Source organism: Beauveria bassiana (assembly GCF_000280675.1).
Source record: "Beauveria bassiana ARSEF 2860 unplaced genomic scaffold BBA_S00002, whole genome shotgun sequence".
NCBI lineage: Eukaryota > Fungi > Ascomycota > Sordariomycetes > Hypocreales > Cordycipitaceae > Beauveria > Beauveria bassiana.
This window is the reverse complement of record NW_007930837.1, coordinates 1,306,787-1,324,134: the sequence shown is the minus strand read 5'-3', so window position 1 is coordinate 1,324,134 and position 17,348 is coordinate 1,306,787. Positions and strand designations below refer to the sequence as shown.

General features: G+C 52.9%; 4 protein-coding genes across 4 annotated transcripts; 1 reads left to right on the top strand and 3 right to left on the bottom strand.

The window, feature by feature from the left end:
* Positions 1-8,434: 8,434 nt before the first annotated feature.
* Positions 8,435-9,148, bottom strand: BBA_01037 (uncharacterized protein; the record flags this gene model as incomplete). Its single annotated transcript, XM_008596134.1, has 1 exon — positions 8,435-9,148. The coding sequence occupies one exon, from the start codon at positions 9,146-9,148 to the stop codon at positions 8,435-8,437; it is 714 nt and encodes a 237-aa protein (XP_008594356.1).
* Positions 9,149-10,677: 1,529 nt separating this feature from the next.
* BBA_01036 (uncharacterized protein) lies at positions 10,678-11,609 on the bottom strand (the record flags this gene model as incomplete). The annotated part of the gene is made up of 2 exons (XM_008596133.1): positions 10,678-11,173; positions 11,239-11,609. 2 exons carry the CDS (start codon positions 11,607-11,609, stop codon positions 10,678-10,680), a joined length of 867 nt encoding a protein of 288 aa, XP_008594355.1.
* An 883-nt stretch (positions 11,610-12,492) lies between these two features.
* On the top strand, positions 12,493-13,298 carry BBA_01035 (uncharacterized protein; the record flags this gene model as incomplete). The annotated part of the gene is made up of 2 exons (XM_008596132.1): positions 12,493-12,553; positions 12,625-13,298. 2 exons carry the CDS (start codon positions 12,493-12,495, stop codon positions 13,296-13,298), a joined length of 735 nt encoding a protein of 244 aa, XP_008594354.1.
* A 117-nt stretch (positions 13,299-13,415) lies between these two features.
* Positions 13,416-15,365, bottom strand: BBA_01034 (DNA photolyase; the record flags this gene model as incomplete). The annotated part of the gene is made up of 2 exons (XM_008596131.1): positions 13,416-15,117; positions 15,196-15,365. 2 exons carry the CDS (start codon positions 15,363-15,365, stop codon positions 13,416-13,418), a joined length of 1,872 nt encoding a protein of 623 aa, XP_008594353.1.
* Positions 15,366-17,348: the final 1,983 nt, after the last annotated feature.

Below are 17,348 nucleotides of genomic sequence, written 5' to 3'. Positions count from 1 at the left end.
TGGCAGCCGGACAATGGGGACGGACGGGAAATCTACTCCATCACAGGGCTCAAGCCGAAAAAGCCAAAAGAATAGGGACAAAAGGGGTTCAGCGACGCATGGGTGGGACGGTGGATGGGCGATGGGCCAGGTGGCTGGCTACCTTGGCCTAGTTTAGCAGTTGGCAGTCAAGACAGGGGCCTTGTTTGGTCCGCCGCCGCGGGCTTGCGGCAGGTAGATAATACTGTGCCAAAATTTTTGGAGCAAAGCCAGTTGGAAAAGAGGCTAATAAGGTGACCAGGGGCGGAAAGACAAGGAATACAGCGAGGATGGAGGCTTGGGAGGATCATGGCTGACGGTGGATGCGACTGGATCATGGACCATGGATCCATGATCCATGTGTGCATGGATGAGCAAGACGGGGCATGACGGGATGGGACAATCGCAAGCCACCCCTGGCAACAGATGGAGCGCGGCTGTAAAACCAAATCAGAGTTAGTGGCAGAAGTACGAGTAATAGAGAGGCAAATACGGATAGAGGAGTTGCATCAAGGGTTGTGTTGTGTGAGAACATGAATGTGTATTCACATGTCACTCCTACTACTCAGTATGTAGTATCGATTTGTGCTGCATCAACTTGCCCTGAATGATCAAGGCAGAGAGAGACCTTTAAAAAGGCAATAAGAAGTCACAGTATTCGTTCATAAATCAGACATCTGTATCAGTTCAACAAGATGCTGTTGTACAAAAGACTACTTAAAGGGATTATTTATACGGATTACCAGTATTACAGATGGACAGACAAAGTACGTGGTACATACAATCTCCATATAATCGCAGCAAGGAGCAAGTACCGCCGAGTTTGCTGCAGGGGAAGCGTCCACCCACCACTGTTTTAGGAGCCTGCTCAGAGGGGCTGAAATACGTAGAGGGGAGACTTTATTAATTAATAATGAAATGATATTATATGTGAAGCCTGCCCCAGCCAGATTTACCAATTGGTAAAGATTCTTGGCCAAATCTTGGTAATTTCTTTGCTGCAGTCATACTGGAAACACCAGCATATAAACGCACGATTGATTGAGAGTAAGCTAGGAAACAAACAAACGAGCGAGCAAATGACTGACATTAACTCACCTGCAGCCTCGCCGGTGAAGCCTTCCCTTCCACCAAGACAACTCGGTGGAGGTGGCGGGGTGCCCACAGCTTTGGTGCCTGTCTCTGCCATTTTGGATGCCTGTACTTTTCGGCGCCTGTCCTGTTTGGTCCCTACGTGCCCGCGAGCATCAAGACCTGCCAAAGAGAGAATGCAGAGCCTGCATTGCACGGCAAAAAGAGATGATAAAGGGACAGGGAAAAACTCGCTGCATGTCATACACCTAATACCGGATCATTCGACGGTTATACGACAGATGCATCTTCAAACGGTCAGGCCAGTTGACTGGGTACGGGTGTTGGTCCGAAACATGCTTCTGGGTTACCAGCCGCTGTAATAATAAACGTCTTGGACGGATACAGGCAACTGACCCGCCAATCGTCCACCAGGCTGCGCGCTAAAACACGCCATCTCAAGCTTTGACGGTGCCGTTATAGTGCTCCAACAACCAGTACTGTGGCATCAAATCAAAGGTTGATACATTAAAATATTGTAATGATCATGATCAAACTCGCTTGTATATACATTGTCCTTTAATACAGGGTCCAATCCCAATGTACCACGAGTATCATTACTATCATGTCATCAGAGCACCCGGTACCTACCTGTAGTGCTCCAAGGTAGGCAGTTAGCAACCTGTTACTCTATTTGCCTACCTAGGTATTAGGCTCTCGGCAATGCACTGCAGCATCCGCACCTTGTGCACATCTCCATTTACTCGTGCATTAGCATCATGTAGGCAATCAATTATGCCCTCGTCAACGCCTGCACTCGGTAAGATATTATTTGTAACAAACCCTGCATCGCCTCAGTCAGCTCTGCTCGACAACGTCACCGTGGCATGCCGATTCTCTTTCTGTACACCTGCTGGCATTACCTGATTACCCACAGGTACGCGGAGCTTTGTAGCCCCATCCCTCGCTTGCCATTTACACCAACCAGCAAGCCAAAGATGACGAGTTAATCCCATCCCGCTCGACATCCATCATCACTGTCCGTAGCCTCCCCCAGGTGCTGGCTTCACCGTCATATTCTACGCTATTACTGCACGCCGTCCATACTCGGTACTCCATCTCCACCTGCCCGCAGTTCCAGCAAACACGCGATGCTACCCCCAAATGCCACACCACGTCCCAACGGGTAATGGCTTGCCCTGACGAGGAATGGCTGTAGCTGAGGATTTCTGGTAAGAGAGTCCGGTAAGAGAGTCCAGATGCCATAATTTTTTCTCATTTATTATCATCAACACGCAAGACTCCTTCCATGTGGCTAGCGGCCTGCTGACCAAGAGGGACGCTAAACGGTTGACGTGACGCTCTAACCGACTGTAGCTGTCCGTGCGCAACGGCCATACATACCGACATGAATCAATCAACCAACCTTGCCAGACTCTCCAAACGACGCCCTCGTCATTGAAACTCTACTTGCTGGATGCCGGCCCATGCCATGCATACCGAAGAGGCTAGTATTACTTAGCCATGCACACCAACCCGTCCTGCACTGGCCCTTGGCTGGTCTGCGCGGCACTGCAGTAGTCATGCCCCAGCCATGCAACAGCTCGCCCCAGCAACCTACTTGCCTGCGTTCGAGATACAACATCTTCGCTTTGGTCCGTCGCTCGTTTTTCACCACCGGGTCATCAATTGAAACAGGCCGTGGACCTAACATGCTCCGCACTTGACCAGACTTGGTTGCCAAGATCCACCACCAGCCTGTTCCTTCTGCCAATAGCCTCCCGCAAAACAAAACCAAAGTATCGCCACTGCCATCTATCTGCAAGACATACTGATTTCGGCAATTTGGTGACTGGGCAGGAGAAGTATGCATACGTCTCATTTGGGCTTGTCATACATGTCCGTGCGATGCAACTGCTGGCTCGATAGTTATCCGTCAGTATCGCGATGCCGAACCGTATCCTGTATCTATTGGTAGTTTCTTGCCATGATATGACCTCGTTCAATCAGACTACAATTGAATCACGGCTTGCGGTCTTCTTTCCCCGGCTCTGTCATCACTTTGCCGTTGCCTTGTCGTCCTGCTGGCACTAAACAAGTTGCGAACCACTCAACTGGAGTCTGACTACTGCATCAGACGGAAACCCCGTTCCGTTGGCTTCTTCACGTGGGGGAGTGGGGGCCCTGGCCTGATTTGCTGGGACTTGGAAACCCTTTCGTTAGGTCCTGCCATGACAGCTTATTAAAACTCTAATCTCGCTCGGGTTTGATCCAAACTTGTTCTTTACCTATTGTACGTTGAAGCCATTTTCTCTAGCGCGCTAACATACGCGCCGAAGCCGATTTCCGCCTAGTCTTGAGGAGAGGAACAGCCACTGTACACTCCGAAATAGCAACGTCAGTTGAGACTCACTACAACGACAACGAGTGGCAGAGACGGTTCGCCTCCGATATCAGTCTGCACATCAACAAAAACGAATGTGCGCAATGTGCGCAATGCCTGCATGCAAGCCCCCGTCATACTGGTCTCCTTATTTTGCGCTAGCATGGTCATGCCCGGTCGTCTCGGATATGCCGCACGTGCAGCGCCCGCCTCGCCTCGCCAAAGCTTGCGATCACTGATTGCTTACTTTGGACAAGTGAATGCCAATACAGTGTCACATCACCCGTCGTAGCACAGACATGGCCCAGCAGATGCTCTACTCATTCGGCACTGGCGCGCCTTGCGTGAGCGTTACTCACCTGGCTTCTTGGTCATGATCCCCGATTCAGTTGGATTGACTCGCGCGAAGAGAGAAAAAAAAAAAAGGTAGATTGGCCTCGTATCTTCCCACCATCGCTACAGAGCCACAGAGCCCTCCGCGTCCCCTGCCTGCGCCGCTTTTCGAGACTGCAATGACCTGATTCACCATCCCTACCTGTAACTGAGGAGCTGCAGATGCGCGATCGAGAAACTGATGGGGGCACTAAATCACCCAGCAGGAGCTAATCCTTTAAGCCCATTGGCTGACGTACCATGTCCTCTTGCTCACTAGATATGCATCCATTTTCGAATGCGGCAAATACTGGGTTTTCAAGCCACCAAAGACACGACGACTTTCTGGGCTCTGTCTCAGGCTCTCAGCCTGGCTAGAGCATCAAAAGTTCCAGAAAACGGTCACCAGTTGGTGCGCCAGCTGTCCAGCCACGCAGCTGGTGTCAATTTGTTGTCTCTGTAGCGCCATCCCGGGGCCAGGGTGCAGGTGCCGCAAAGTCGTTCTGTGCAACAGGGCCTGCACCACGAGAGTCGCCCGAGTGCCTCCCTTGCGAAACGCGACAATTCAAGGAGCTAGGCATTTAGCCTCCCCCGTGCAAAATTTCCTGCGTGGTTGAACTGAGACGCTGCAAGCACGCTCGTTCGGTAGTTGCCCGCCGTCGTGATACTCCATTCATTGGGACGCTTGCCAATCTGTATCACGACGGACGCAGGCTGATTGCCGTTGACTTTCGGGGAGCATGCTGTGTACTATCTGCTATCGGCACTTCGAATGAGCAACGTGACTGAACGGCAAGCCTCGCAGCTCAGTTTCCCCCGCCAGAGCCATAGGATCCCTAAGCTTGAAGTCGTGAATAGCCCTCCATCCAGAGAAGTAGCTTGACTGTGGTCGACTATTCCGACTGCAGAGATCACTGCAGTAGGGAGTTTCTTGCTGCTGTGTACATACTGAGCTGGTCTTGCCCCTGTTACTGATGTTTGTTAGGAGAATGAAGCTGCGATGAAACCCTTCACGCTCCAGTTTCACACACTCACATTTCTTGACGTTAGCCGATTGTCTTGGCAAAGCCCTACTAAGATGCCATACATATGTCTCCCTCAAACGACTTACTCCAGTCAAGCCTCGCCTATCGTAAAGGTCACAGTACAAAATGACAGACTGGTACGCCTCTGCTCCTTCTTTTCGAATATGTCATCGCAATTGGCTGAGTCTCCAGTTGTCTATCTGCTACCGGAGATGACTTCAACCAACGAAACGCCCCATCAATGACCTTGCAGCGGGCGGGTCGCGATGCTCTGCTCAACATGAACTATTGCCGGTTGGGTTTGGGCGAACAAGGACGAAGATCTGCATGCACTCGGTATTTACTCGCCTATCAGTTGCCGTTCGAGGCAGGAGAGCAGCATGACGATGCCCCGTGATTTGTGAACAAGCATGCATGTCTTGGCTGGATCCGAGAGAGACAGTCGTTTCTTCCAAAGGGGCCAGCACATTTGGAGTGTCCGTTCCGATTACCCGGATTACCGCCCATCAACGACAATGCTGCTTTGACTATCCGTAGTGCTTTCTACGAATAGCATCCCGCTCTATGCATCGCGGCTGGCGACTAGTTTGATCAGAGATAAATTACGCATATTTGTCGGAAGTTAGAGCCAGCGCACCATGGCCCACAAGCGAGTTGCCGAGAACGGAGGGATGCAAATCTCTGCCTTTTTCCGCCAAATGTCGCACAACTTGCAGCCTGTCGATCCTTCTTCCCAAGAACTCGAACATTTCTGGAATAACTGTAGCAATGAAGCCCCAGTCACCCAGTCTAACACTATTTTATGCGCCCCATCGTCCCACGGACCGACCTTGTTCAAAATTCACATTACCAGGCCATTATTGAAAAAAAAGCGGAAAGTACGACAGTCTCTCGCTTGTAAATAAATGGCAGGAGCATCACACTATTACTGTACTCAAAGTACGGAGTACCAGTAACTACTGGTACTGGCAGGACATGGAAATGGTGGAGGTGGCGCCATGCTAGCTCAATGGCACAGACTCTTTGAGACGTTGGCTTCAACACCAAACCATGTGTAGGGTGGCATTTGAAGTTTTTCATGGTTCATGTGCTGCCTTCAACGGCTGTTATGGAAACGGTTGGTGGCTGGTCTGAATTGCGTGGCTTGCGAAGAAACCGTCGTTACGTGAATGCGAGCAAGTCCTCACCACAAAGCCCAAAAAGTTCAGAGCATTGCGCCTGTCGCAAAACCAATCATGAACTGCAGCAGCGGTTCTCATTGATCCTTGGAGCAAATACAAGGCTCATTTGGAAGACGCATGAACTAGCAAATTTTACGCGAGCCGCCTTGTATGGAGTAAGCAGGGCCCATGCACTCCGTACCAGGCCATTTTTCTCGATCTATTCCAGGACTCGATCAGGGCTCGGAATGTTCGGCCAAGTTGCCCTATCGTCAGAGCTGAAGCGAGTCAGGCACGTTCGTGAAACAGGTTTCCTTGCCATCACCTATGTACACATAACAGCCTCTAACCTCAAGGGTGTGTCCATTTGGCTGGCTAAATCTCTTGCCAAGTATTACCAAGACGCGCCGACTGTGTGCCCACGCCCTTGGTCTCTTGTGCGGAACAATCGCGCTGAAGAGGAAACAGCCTGAGTCGAGATGCGTGGATCCATTGTGCTGGGCATGGGCTTGGCTTCTTCACCTCCGTCTGCTGCGCCCCCCCGTCCGTGCCCTGGGGACACGGGACGGACGACGGAGGCAATAATTAATTTGCGTTGTTATTGGCAGGGAAGTCTATAACTTACCGGCCTGCCGGTTCTGGACCAATAACCCGAGCCAACTTGAAGCCAACGTCACGCGAGAATGATTCAAGTAGTTTGGCAGACGAGTTCTGCGCCGATTATGCCCCCATCTCGGGGTGGAGAGGGCGAAGGAAGCGAGAAAGAGTCCCGGCTCAGAAAGCAGCCCTGCCAGCGCAAACCGGCTCCTACCAGGGTTCGTTCTGACTAGACGCAACAGCCACCAGCGCAGGATCAAGCTCTAGGGCAACGAGATTTTTTCTTTTTTCTTCTTTTTTTACCCCCGTTGCTCCGTCATTACTATACAAGTGGACCCTGATCAGGCAAAATTAAGGCTATTAATGTTGATATGCTTCGACGGGCGTTCGAGAAGAGGATACCGACGACCGATACAGGTTGCCGATTGACGAGACAGCAAACTTCTTGCAGGCACAGCCACCAGCTCTTGTGGTTTGGGGTCATATGTACGCTTCGATAGTGTCCTGAACTATTGATTTATCTGCCTGGGCAAAGAGATTGATCTATTAATTGAGTAAGCGAGCACAGAGCAAACATCATTAAGCAGAGAGCCCTGATTGATAGTTAATCCTGCTTGCTGGCACCCTAGCGCCTTCTCCATGGTCTCGCCCTTTGGAATCGAGACAACGAACTAGACATGTCTCAGTTCCCCCTCAGTCATCGGAGATTTCGTGCATCGCAATGCTTGCGTTACTAGAGGGATTCTATGGTGGTGTAATTTTGATTGCCATCGTTTACCCCAAAGTTGAAGGTTTTACATGGATACTGTGATCCAAGAGCACAGTCAGCCTCATGACGTTTCGGTCGCGGCAGTTACTGATAAATGGCCCCCTTCCTCGATTGATGCAGCTAGAGCATGGCGATACATATTACCGAAAGGATGGGGAAACTCGTGTAACTCGCAAGACCGATAAATCATGCCGTGGGGGCCGAATAATACATTTGGTCGGCGAGGCCGAATAACAGATTGCAGCAGCAGATGCAGAGCACGAGAAGGGGGCGGCACAAGAAGGAAAATCCACAGAATGTAAGAGGGGTTACGGATTTTGTTTCTCAGCTATGAAGAGCGCTCCATCGGACCATGACCGGAAAAGAGAAGCGTCTATACATGCTGGGCACCAACGTCTCGGCGCCGCCTTGCGCGCTGCGTCGCCCAACTTGAGTACTTGAACGTATTTGAAAGCATTTTCAAAGAGGGTGGGAATAGTAAAATCACGCCGCAATATAATATACATGCCTGAAGAGGACATGGCCGGCGCACGGCAAAGGCTTGCATTATCGAATCTGGTACCTGGAAAAGTGGCGAGTCAAGTACGGACGGGGCAGAGTTCATGCAAGAACGTACCAGGCTTCCTTCGCGCTCCGCCCCCTATGCGATGCACGTGGCAGTTGCCCGGTTACCATAGAGGTGGTTCAGGCAGAGGTTGCGATTGCCGTGACCTGTACGGCTCACAGCAAGTCGGACATGTGCCGTTGACAAATCGCTAGACATTGTGCAGTTTGCCACTCGCAACAAAAGACGTGCAAGAAAAGCTTTGACGGGTGTGAAACTGAGACTAGGGCAACGAAACACGATATCCTTCTCATGGAGAAGATTTTGGCGAGTCAAGGAGACGGCTCCGCTCATCAAGGAATCGATGCACGCATGTTTGGTAATCGGACAAGATGGGTGATTACAGTTGGTGGATTCCCTCGAGTCAAGTAAACAATCATGTTCTGATGATGCGATGTCGTTTCATTCTAGCCAGACTGCACTCTCTACTGCTCCTTACTCGTCATAACTTTGTTTTCCCGCGACCGCCCGTCGATTGATGGCCTCGATCTCATCATTCACCATCCCCGCAAAGCCCTCGCGATCGTCCTTGTACTTGTCCAGCTCGCCAAACGGCACGGCCACGATAAACGTGGGCACGGACGCATTCTCTGACCCAATGTGTTCGAAGCGATGACCGGGTGTCTTGTGCGTCGCGCCCTCGTACACCTCGAGCGCTTCGGCGTCCAGGTCGACCACGTACGCCCACTCGCAGGACAAGCCGTCATTGGCAAACTCGGGCTCGAGACAGACGGGCAGCGGGCGTTCCGCGGTAGCGCGGGCGGCGAGCACGAGCACGGCGGCGCTCGTGTCGCGGTGCAGCGACGGCAGCATGTCGAGCAGCTCGGGCGTGTAGCGCGCCAGCGGGTCGGCGCGCCAGTGGGCGTACTCGGACATGCGCATCTCGCCAGTGTTCCGGTCAAAGGTGGGCTGGTGGTCGAGGATCTGACGCGCCTCGTCCGCGTCGTGCCAGAGGCGCTCCATCTCGGCGTCGTCGGCGGGGACGTACGTGTGCGCGAGGCCGGTGCGGAGGTCGGACACCAGCCCGGGAGAGGAGAGCAGCTGCACGAGTCGCATGCCGACGACTTCGGGGTAGCCGTCCCACTGGCCGTACTGCGCGATGTACCAATGGCCGTTGAGCACGACGACGATGAGGTGCCGGGTGCCCATGGTGAGAAAGAATGAGTGTCCCGGTGTGATGTATAGGGAAAAAGATGTTGTAAGAAAGGTAGGGTGTGTTTGTTGGGATGGAAGAAAGAAAGGATGAAGCAGCAGCAGCAGCAGCCAAGCTACTGCAATTTGTATCTCATGTTTTTCGTTGCCCGTTTGCACATTTGGTTCTGCCAGCTGGCACGCCACATATGCGTGGTTTGCAAAGATACCTTTCCTTGTCGTCCCATCAAAAGGCACATGTCGGATCCCACAGCCAACCAGCGTCGCCCGTGGTGGGCTGCTGCCTGGCAAAGGCGCTTATAGACGGGGCTGCGCTTTTTCACGGTAACACAGGAACTCGACCCGTGAAAAAGAGGCAGCACCAGGCCCTACCAAGCTTCACGATGCAGTGTAAACGAACATGTCTTGATTGGAAAAAGGGGGTGGTTGGCTGTTGACGGGGGCGTCGCTGCCCAAGACCGCCAACTCGCGCCGCATCATTCAACATGTTTACCGATTTCCGACGCGTGGTTGAGATTGTAGAGATGGGTGTTTGCGTACTCTGTAGATTGCAAATGATGAGAGAGCCAGGAGCACTCATGCACACGGCTGCAAGAGATGACGTTGAGAGGCCACATCCGTTGGAGCACAGCACAGCTGATAGGACAGAGAAGTGACTGACATCCTCCGTTGACCCAGTAAGCCAGTATCATCGAGGCGACTCGAATGAAATACTAGACTTTGTAATTTTTGGCATGTTTCTGACATGCAACACCCATGACATCGCCCGCTGACAAGGGAACAGTGTGAAACGGCGTTGCCTACAACTAGCTTTGAAGTCGTACGTAGCCTCCTTCGTCAGTAGCAGCCCAATACAGATTAATGCAACGCATTTCTTCAAACAACGATGCTCATGGCCATCGTATTGCATAAAAACCCTTTACCATTGCCTGTCAGCAAGCAGCATGCCGGCAGCACTATCTGCAGGGATGTAGCATGGCAATCCTCATGGAAGAGGCAGGGGTTTGTGAGATTATGACACACGTTAAAACTGACCTTATGCATATACAGATTGCCGAATCGTCGTATGATGAGAAAAAGGTATACCCAGATCGGCAATGCTGTTTCAGCAGTAAATCGCCGAAGAGAAGGGATCTTGGCGTGTATTGGCGTGCTTGAAACATGTCCCCGACGATGCTGCCTCGGATAAATTGGCACACATACTCTGAAACTGGCACGATCTGAGAAAGACAAGCACATATATTGTCGATATATATCAAAAAAGACATAATATCCGTTGACAAACGAGAATTTGTCACGATATCCCAACGCCGTTAGTTATTCCTGCTGTATGACTTTTGGTTGCCCCAATCCCAAGCCGTAAAAATGCACTTTATCTCTTGTAGTCCTCCCAAGCAACCGCTTATTCCAAATCTCTGGGGGTGTGTAGTGCCAGTGGAAGTGATGTTCAGCCCGGAACGCCCAGCGGTTCGGGCAACACACCCGCCAAGACCCCTTTTGCATTCTCCTGCGCCCTCGTCCCCCTTTCACCTCTTAGCGAGGAATCCGCCGCGCTGCTTGGCGGGCGCCCGGTTCCTCTTCAGCAGCATCTCCTTGGAGCTCTTGGCGTAGCGCTTCACCTTGGGCGCCATGCGCTCGTCCGTCTTCCGCGCTACCTGGTACACCGTCGAGCCAACCGTCGCGTCGCGCGGGCCCCTGTCCAGGCGTGTGAGGTTACGCTCAACGGCGGCCACCTTGCGGGGGCGTTTGGGCTGGCGGACCATCGTCGTCGTCGCGTCGTCGTCGTCGCTCTCGCCGGACGAGGAGTCGGTGAGGAACTCGGCGGGCAGCAGCTGGGGGACGCTGACCTTGCCGCGGCGCTTGCGGGTCGCCGTGGGAGGCGCGGGGACGATGCTTTGGGGCTCGTTGTCATCGTCGGCAGGAGGGCTAGAGCGTGAGTCTTCAACTTGTCTGCGCTCCTCGGCCTGCTTCTTGAGCAGAGCATCGCGCTCCTGGCGCTTTCGCTTCTGCGCCGTCGCTTGCCTGTGTCGGTAGTTAGATCTCGGTTCATGATGGTTCCGAGCGGCGTGACGAAATAACAAACGTACTCTTGGGCAGCTTTTTGCGTAACCTTGGCGGCTGATTTAATCTCAGACGCAGCCTTGACAGTGGAAACGGCCTCGGGCGCCTCGTCATCGCTCTCTTCCTCATCGTCGTCGTCGTCCTCCACTGATGCGGCGGGCTTTGCGACGGTCTCCTCGACGACGACGGGCTTGCTCATTTCCTCGTCATCAAATACAATCACATTGCTCTTCTTGGCTGCCGTCTCGGATGGGCTCTTGTCCTCCTCGTCCTTGCTCCGGAGGGCGAGCTTCTTGCCGCGTTTGGGTGCCGCAGCCTTGGGCGCTGGCGAAGGCTCCTCTATGACGGATGAGTTGGCCTCCATCTCTGCCAGCTTCCTGCGAGTAATGGGCGTCATGGCGAGTTTTTATATCACACCAGATTTTAATAAACGCCACCAGAAGAAAATGATATAATGAACCTCCAGCTGGAGAGAAGCGCGCACCCTGGTGACAAGGTAGCGGGCGTTTCGACTCTGAGGGCAAGTGACGAGCTCAATAGCCTCACAGTAATCAGAGATGCTTGAGAAGTAAAGGATCTGCTAACGAATTCGTGATTGAACTTAAAGACCTGTCCGTCGTCGTAATGAGCTGCACACAGTCGGTCTTGAGGTTGCGATTTCAAAAAATTTAGGTGGGCCCCCAAGGCTTTCGGCCTCTACAAGCGCCGTGACACCGACCTAGGGATTAAGGAACTAGACGCTGATTGGCCAATCAGCCACAGGTGGTACCATACCTACCTAGGCAGTTAATGACGGGGTTCCTCCAACAGACCCAGCGACTTGAAGCTCTACACAACCACAAAGCGGGCATGGACCAACCCATTCAATCGCTACTTGATCTTCTTCTTCCTAAAGTTCGAGATTGATCCCAATATCATTTACGCATTGGGTAGGACGAGGCTGACCCGCTGTTGTCAGCGCAGTGAATGCGGTCAATATGGCAGCGAGGTCCAACGCAAGATCAGCGCTGTCCTTCCTCAGTCGACACCTGACCATGCAACGGCCAAGAGTCCACCATCGGTTACCGCCGCACTGCCAATCACGTCTGGCTACTTCCGGGAGGCCGCGAGTGCACACGAAGCCAACTAGAGGCTCCATAGATGCGACCGGCAGAAGGCGAGCTTCCATGGACAGCATGCTCGATCTCACAAGCCTACCTCGAACTCAAGTTGAAGCTTTCATCCACAAAAATAGCAATGAATTTGATCTCCTATCCCCAGCCGAGTATTACGATAGCTTAATGGCATTCACACTCCATATCCGCGACCACGACAGCCCCTTTCAGCTGTCGTCGCCTACACGTATGTCTCCCGGAGGCTGCCGCGACGCCGTGGATGGGTCGCTCACTAACGTCCTTCTGAAAAACCAACAGATAAATTACCGGGAGCTCCTGTCTTACACGATCTCGGATGCATTGTCATGGAAGCATCCCGAGGCTCCAAGAGCGGTCTCGCGTCAGTGCTCTGGTTCACCGCCGCAAGCTGGGGATTCGGCCCGTCCGCCTGCAGCCTGGTAGCCATACTGGCAGCTCACGGCGAGTATGGCAAGAGCACGGCCACCGCGCCGGCGGAGCGGCGCTTCCGCGCGCTCGTCAAGGCGGGCGACCCTGTTGCCATGGCCATCGAGGGCGATATCCTCTACCGGCAGGGCAAGTACGGCGAGGCCGAGGCGATCCTCCGCAAAGTCCAGCAAAAGCACGCCGCCGACCTGGGTAACTGGGAGCCCAACTTTCGGCTCGCGTTTGGTAAGACGCTGGCCAGGCGCGACAAGATGAATCAGGCCATTGCCATGCTCCGCGCGCTGGCTGATGACGGTTACATCGAGGCCGACCAGCAGCTCGGCAGCGCGCTGCGGAGCACCGACCCGGACGAGGCTCTGCAGTACCTATTCAAGGCGGGGTGCACGGGCGCCCTGCACTGCTTCGAGGAAATGGCCACCATTGAGCTGGACAAGGCGGTCAATGCGAAAAACTCGAGCGATGCTGCTGACCATAGACTGTGGGCGGGGGAGCTGGCACGACTCGCAGATAGAAAGGCGGAATTTTAACCAATATCTCTTGAATACTTTGTACAGCAACTATCAATGTATATCATATAGCAAGACTTCGCGATGGCACCTCGGAAAGGGAGCTAAATCATGGCAGATGTTCAATGCCATACCTTCTCACGTTTTCTGCTTCTTCGCTGACGTCTGCAGTGACTTGGCTGCTCTCTTTTCCCCAGCATTTGCATCTTCCGACTCGTCGCCCTCGTCCGCCTTTTCGCCGTCGTCACTCTCCAGAACAAGATGACGAAAGTCCTCATGCTCGCCCTTGGCGGGGAACAAGTCCACCCAGCGGCCGTTGGACACGCGCTCGTCGTCGCCCAGCAGGTTCACCTCGTAGGCCTTTTTCATGGCCGCAAGGCAAATCTCGCGACGCTCGCCAAAGTCAAACAAGGGCTTGGGGTACGTCTTGCCTGTGCCGCCGTCTGACGACGACGACAGCCCGTCACCCGTGACGCGCACGCCAGCCTGCTTCTGGTCCAGCAGCGGCGCTTTCCAGGGCTCGTAAATGTACTTGGCCGGCAGGTCCTTGAGCTCCGGCACCCAACGGCGCACAAAGTCGCCGTTCTTGTCCCACTTTTGCGGAAACGAGACGGGGCTGTACATGCGAAAGTACTGCGAGAAGAAGGCGGTGCAGGAGAGCCACTGCCAGTTTCCGGCGTTGCAGGCGGGCTCGTGGTCCAAGAGGTACTCCTCAAAGACTTGGGCGCCGCGCTCCCAGTCGACATAGCAGCCGCCGCGGGTGAGGAAGCACGCGACCGAGTGGCGGCCGAGGTGGTGGATCCAGCCGTCGTGCCGCAGCTGGCGCATCAGCGCGTCTATCCACGGAAAGCCCGTCATGCCCGCCTTCCACCGCGCAAACCACTGCTCCGCCTCGGGAGAGTCGACGCGGTACTCGCCGGTGCTGATGCCCGTCGCCAGATCCACCTTGGAGGGGAGATGCCAGGGGATGAACTTGCAGTGGCCGTTGCCGTTGGTTTGCGTGAAGCTGGGCCCGATGGCTGCCTGCGCGGCAAAGTACATGTCTCGGAACAGCAGCTGACCGGTGAGGCTTGCCGGCGGCGAAGACGCGCCTTTGCCGTACGCGGTCACAATGTCTTGCACGCGCCAGTACAGCTCCCGCACGGAGAGGGCGCCGAAATGCAGAAACGGGGACAGGAGCGTGGTGGACTGCGGCTCAAACTGCGCAGGGCTCGTCTTTGGCTTTTCAAAAGTTGCAGTGTACTTTTTGTCCTTGGCAATGTCGTCCAGCATCTTGAGAGCCCGCGTTTCACCGCCCCTATGAGGCGTAGTCGCGGACGGAAAGCCCAGCTCCTCCATAGTCTCGATTCCAAAGTCTCCTTTGGGACCGGCTATGCTCTTGTACTCTGTGTCGTTTTTCGTGCGTCGCACGGAGTTGACGTCTGGCTTGCTAGAAGGATGCTCATGTTCAAAGTCGAGCGGCATGTCTCCCGGGTCCGGCAGACTTGACGGCGCCGGAATGGGCCGATCTATGGGCCCCAGTTTCTTGCCTGCAGCTTGAAGCTGCGTGATGGACATTGTGGGCTTGCCATGGTTCTTGGCCACGATTTGGTCGCTGTCCCACAGTGTCCGGCCAGAGCGAGTGACGACCTTGACGCCCGCCGTTTTGGCTGCGGCTTCGACCGCAGCATCTCTCTCGCGGGGATAACTATCGGTATCCTTTTCAAACACCAGGTGAGTTACACCCCATGCCTTGAAGATTTTGGGCAAGACTGTCTGTGGGGCTTCGCGCAGCAAAAAGAGCTTGGATTTGGAGTTGAGCTTGGTGATGGACGCGGATAGATCATTTTGACAGTCGAGGCTGAATTTTTTGGTTAAAAAAATGACTAGTCAATACAGTCCCCTATAGAGGCAATCTCTGTTTGAATAGTCTACTCACAGAAATTGCCATCTGTTGAGTCCGCCTCGCACCCGATATACGTAGTGCGGATCCCAGGTGAAGATCGGCCATAGTATCTCAGGGTCGAGGTCCAGAGCAGCCTTGAGAGCTGGAGAATCATGCAACCGCAAGTCTGTGCGGAACCAATAAATGACTCTGGGCTTTGTCATGTTTCCTGATTCGAAACTGGAATATTCAGTGTCGGTGGTTGGTGAAAGAGTTGGGTTGGTCAAGACAATGTTCGCAAACGGCACTTTGTCTCAGTAGCCGCTGCTTGGAGGAGGGTCCATGATGTCAATGCGGGAACTCTCCAGATCGGGTGCCCTAAATTAAGGCTTTGCAGCCGCCGCCCAATGCAGGGCACTGCATGCGTAGTGGTGGAGAAATGATGTGAACAGAATCTACCTAGTGCCGGGATCCAAATCACTAGTTGTGAAGAGCAACGCTAACCGCTGCACGCCAGACCTTGACGGCAGAACTGTTAGGAGAGTTTAACTAATTAATAGTCTTGTCTAGTTCGCATGGACGAGACTTCAAATCGTGGCAGTTCTCCATCTCAAGATGAATTGTAAATGATCATTTAATAATAGAAGATCACTTTACGTTTAATTTAATCTGGTCGTAGCTACTCTTTACTATGATAATATTATATTACCTTATTATTGAACTTGCGGTTGAATCCTGCAAGCAAGTTAAAAAAGTGTCCTGCGCTGTCCATCCGTTAGAGCTCGTCAGGATGCAATGCGCGCCTCATTTTGGAAAGTGCCTGCTGAGAACGTGAGCCACGAAGCAATCTGTATCTGTGCCATGATGAGCTAAAGATATTGGCGATCGGATAGTACGGCTATCGGGGCCTTTTGCACATACATACACATGCTACGTTAGTAACTAACGTGTGAATGTGGCTTACACCACACAATCGAGAAACTTTGCTCTTGCAACTCTCACTACCGCCTCGGACACATAATCTCTAGCAATGGCGCCGCCTTGTTGGGCTTTGTTAGGAGCTTAGAACGGACTCATAGGGTGACCGTACGCAGTAATGGCTGAATAAGACGACACGAAACCCCTGTTATGCGATTTAGGCAGCCGCTAGTCTTATATACGTCCTTCATTTCTTAGCATCTGTGTAGCCCCTCGACCATTTTCCGTCCTCATTAGCTAAGTAGCCGGTCTGACGACGTACTTGGCGGTACTGACGGCTTTGACGGTACTGACGGCTTTGTCGGTACTGACGGCTTTGGCGGTACCGACGCTATCGTCGGGCCGACTTATCAACGGTAGTTGGCCGACAGGACCGAACGGACAGCGCAGCGATTATTTATGTAAGCGGAGTTCGGAACCTTTCCTCCGGTAAGGCGCTGGATTGTTGCCAGGCCATCAGATTTGCTAGCCTGCCACTCCTGCTTGGCTGTCATCAAGATAGGGGTTTCGACAGATTACTTGCACGAGTCGCGTGGCAATATGTTGCCATCATTACGTCAAGTACAATAGCATTCATGACCACTATCGAGGTACAGCTCTACAGGTAAAGAGCAATGCAATTAGTGTATTATTAATCGGGTTTATACAGCTTCGACTGAGAGGCACTGAGCGTTCGGAGCAGAGTTCCTAGCAAACTAGAAGAACAATCGAAGAAGTACAGGAAATTCCAGCATCTCAGATGCACGAGCAATGCGGGATCACCGAATGGAGCTGGCTTCTGATGCGAATGAAATTCACGCCATCATGGTGCAAGTTTTTGCATATCTAGAGACCTTTGTCATGTATTCGTATTAGCTGCCACGACTTGACACAAAAGCGTCGAATCGGTGTTGAGCCTGCATAGCACCTTGCTCTGCCCGAATCTGGCGCCTAATCGTCAATGGAAAAGTAATCCTTGACACCAACCTCGTCTTGATCGTGCATCAGAGTTCATATTCGAGCGTCAGCTTCCACAATCTTCACAGGCTATACTTTACCTTTGGTTTATTCATACTAGATATTGAACAATAAGGTTAAGAGTCATGTCTATATGAACAGTTCAAGGTACAGCCGCGGGTCGTAACTTTCGGCAAGTGTCTGTCCCCAGTATAAAGAAGGAAAATAGCATAACAATTATTCGTAAGGATTTGTCCTATTGAGATTATCTCTGTTAACGAGGACCTTGCTCA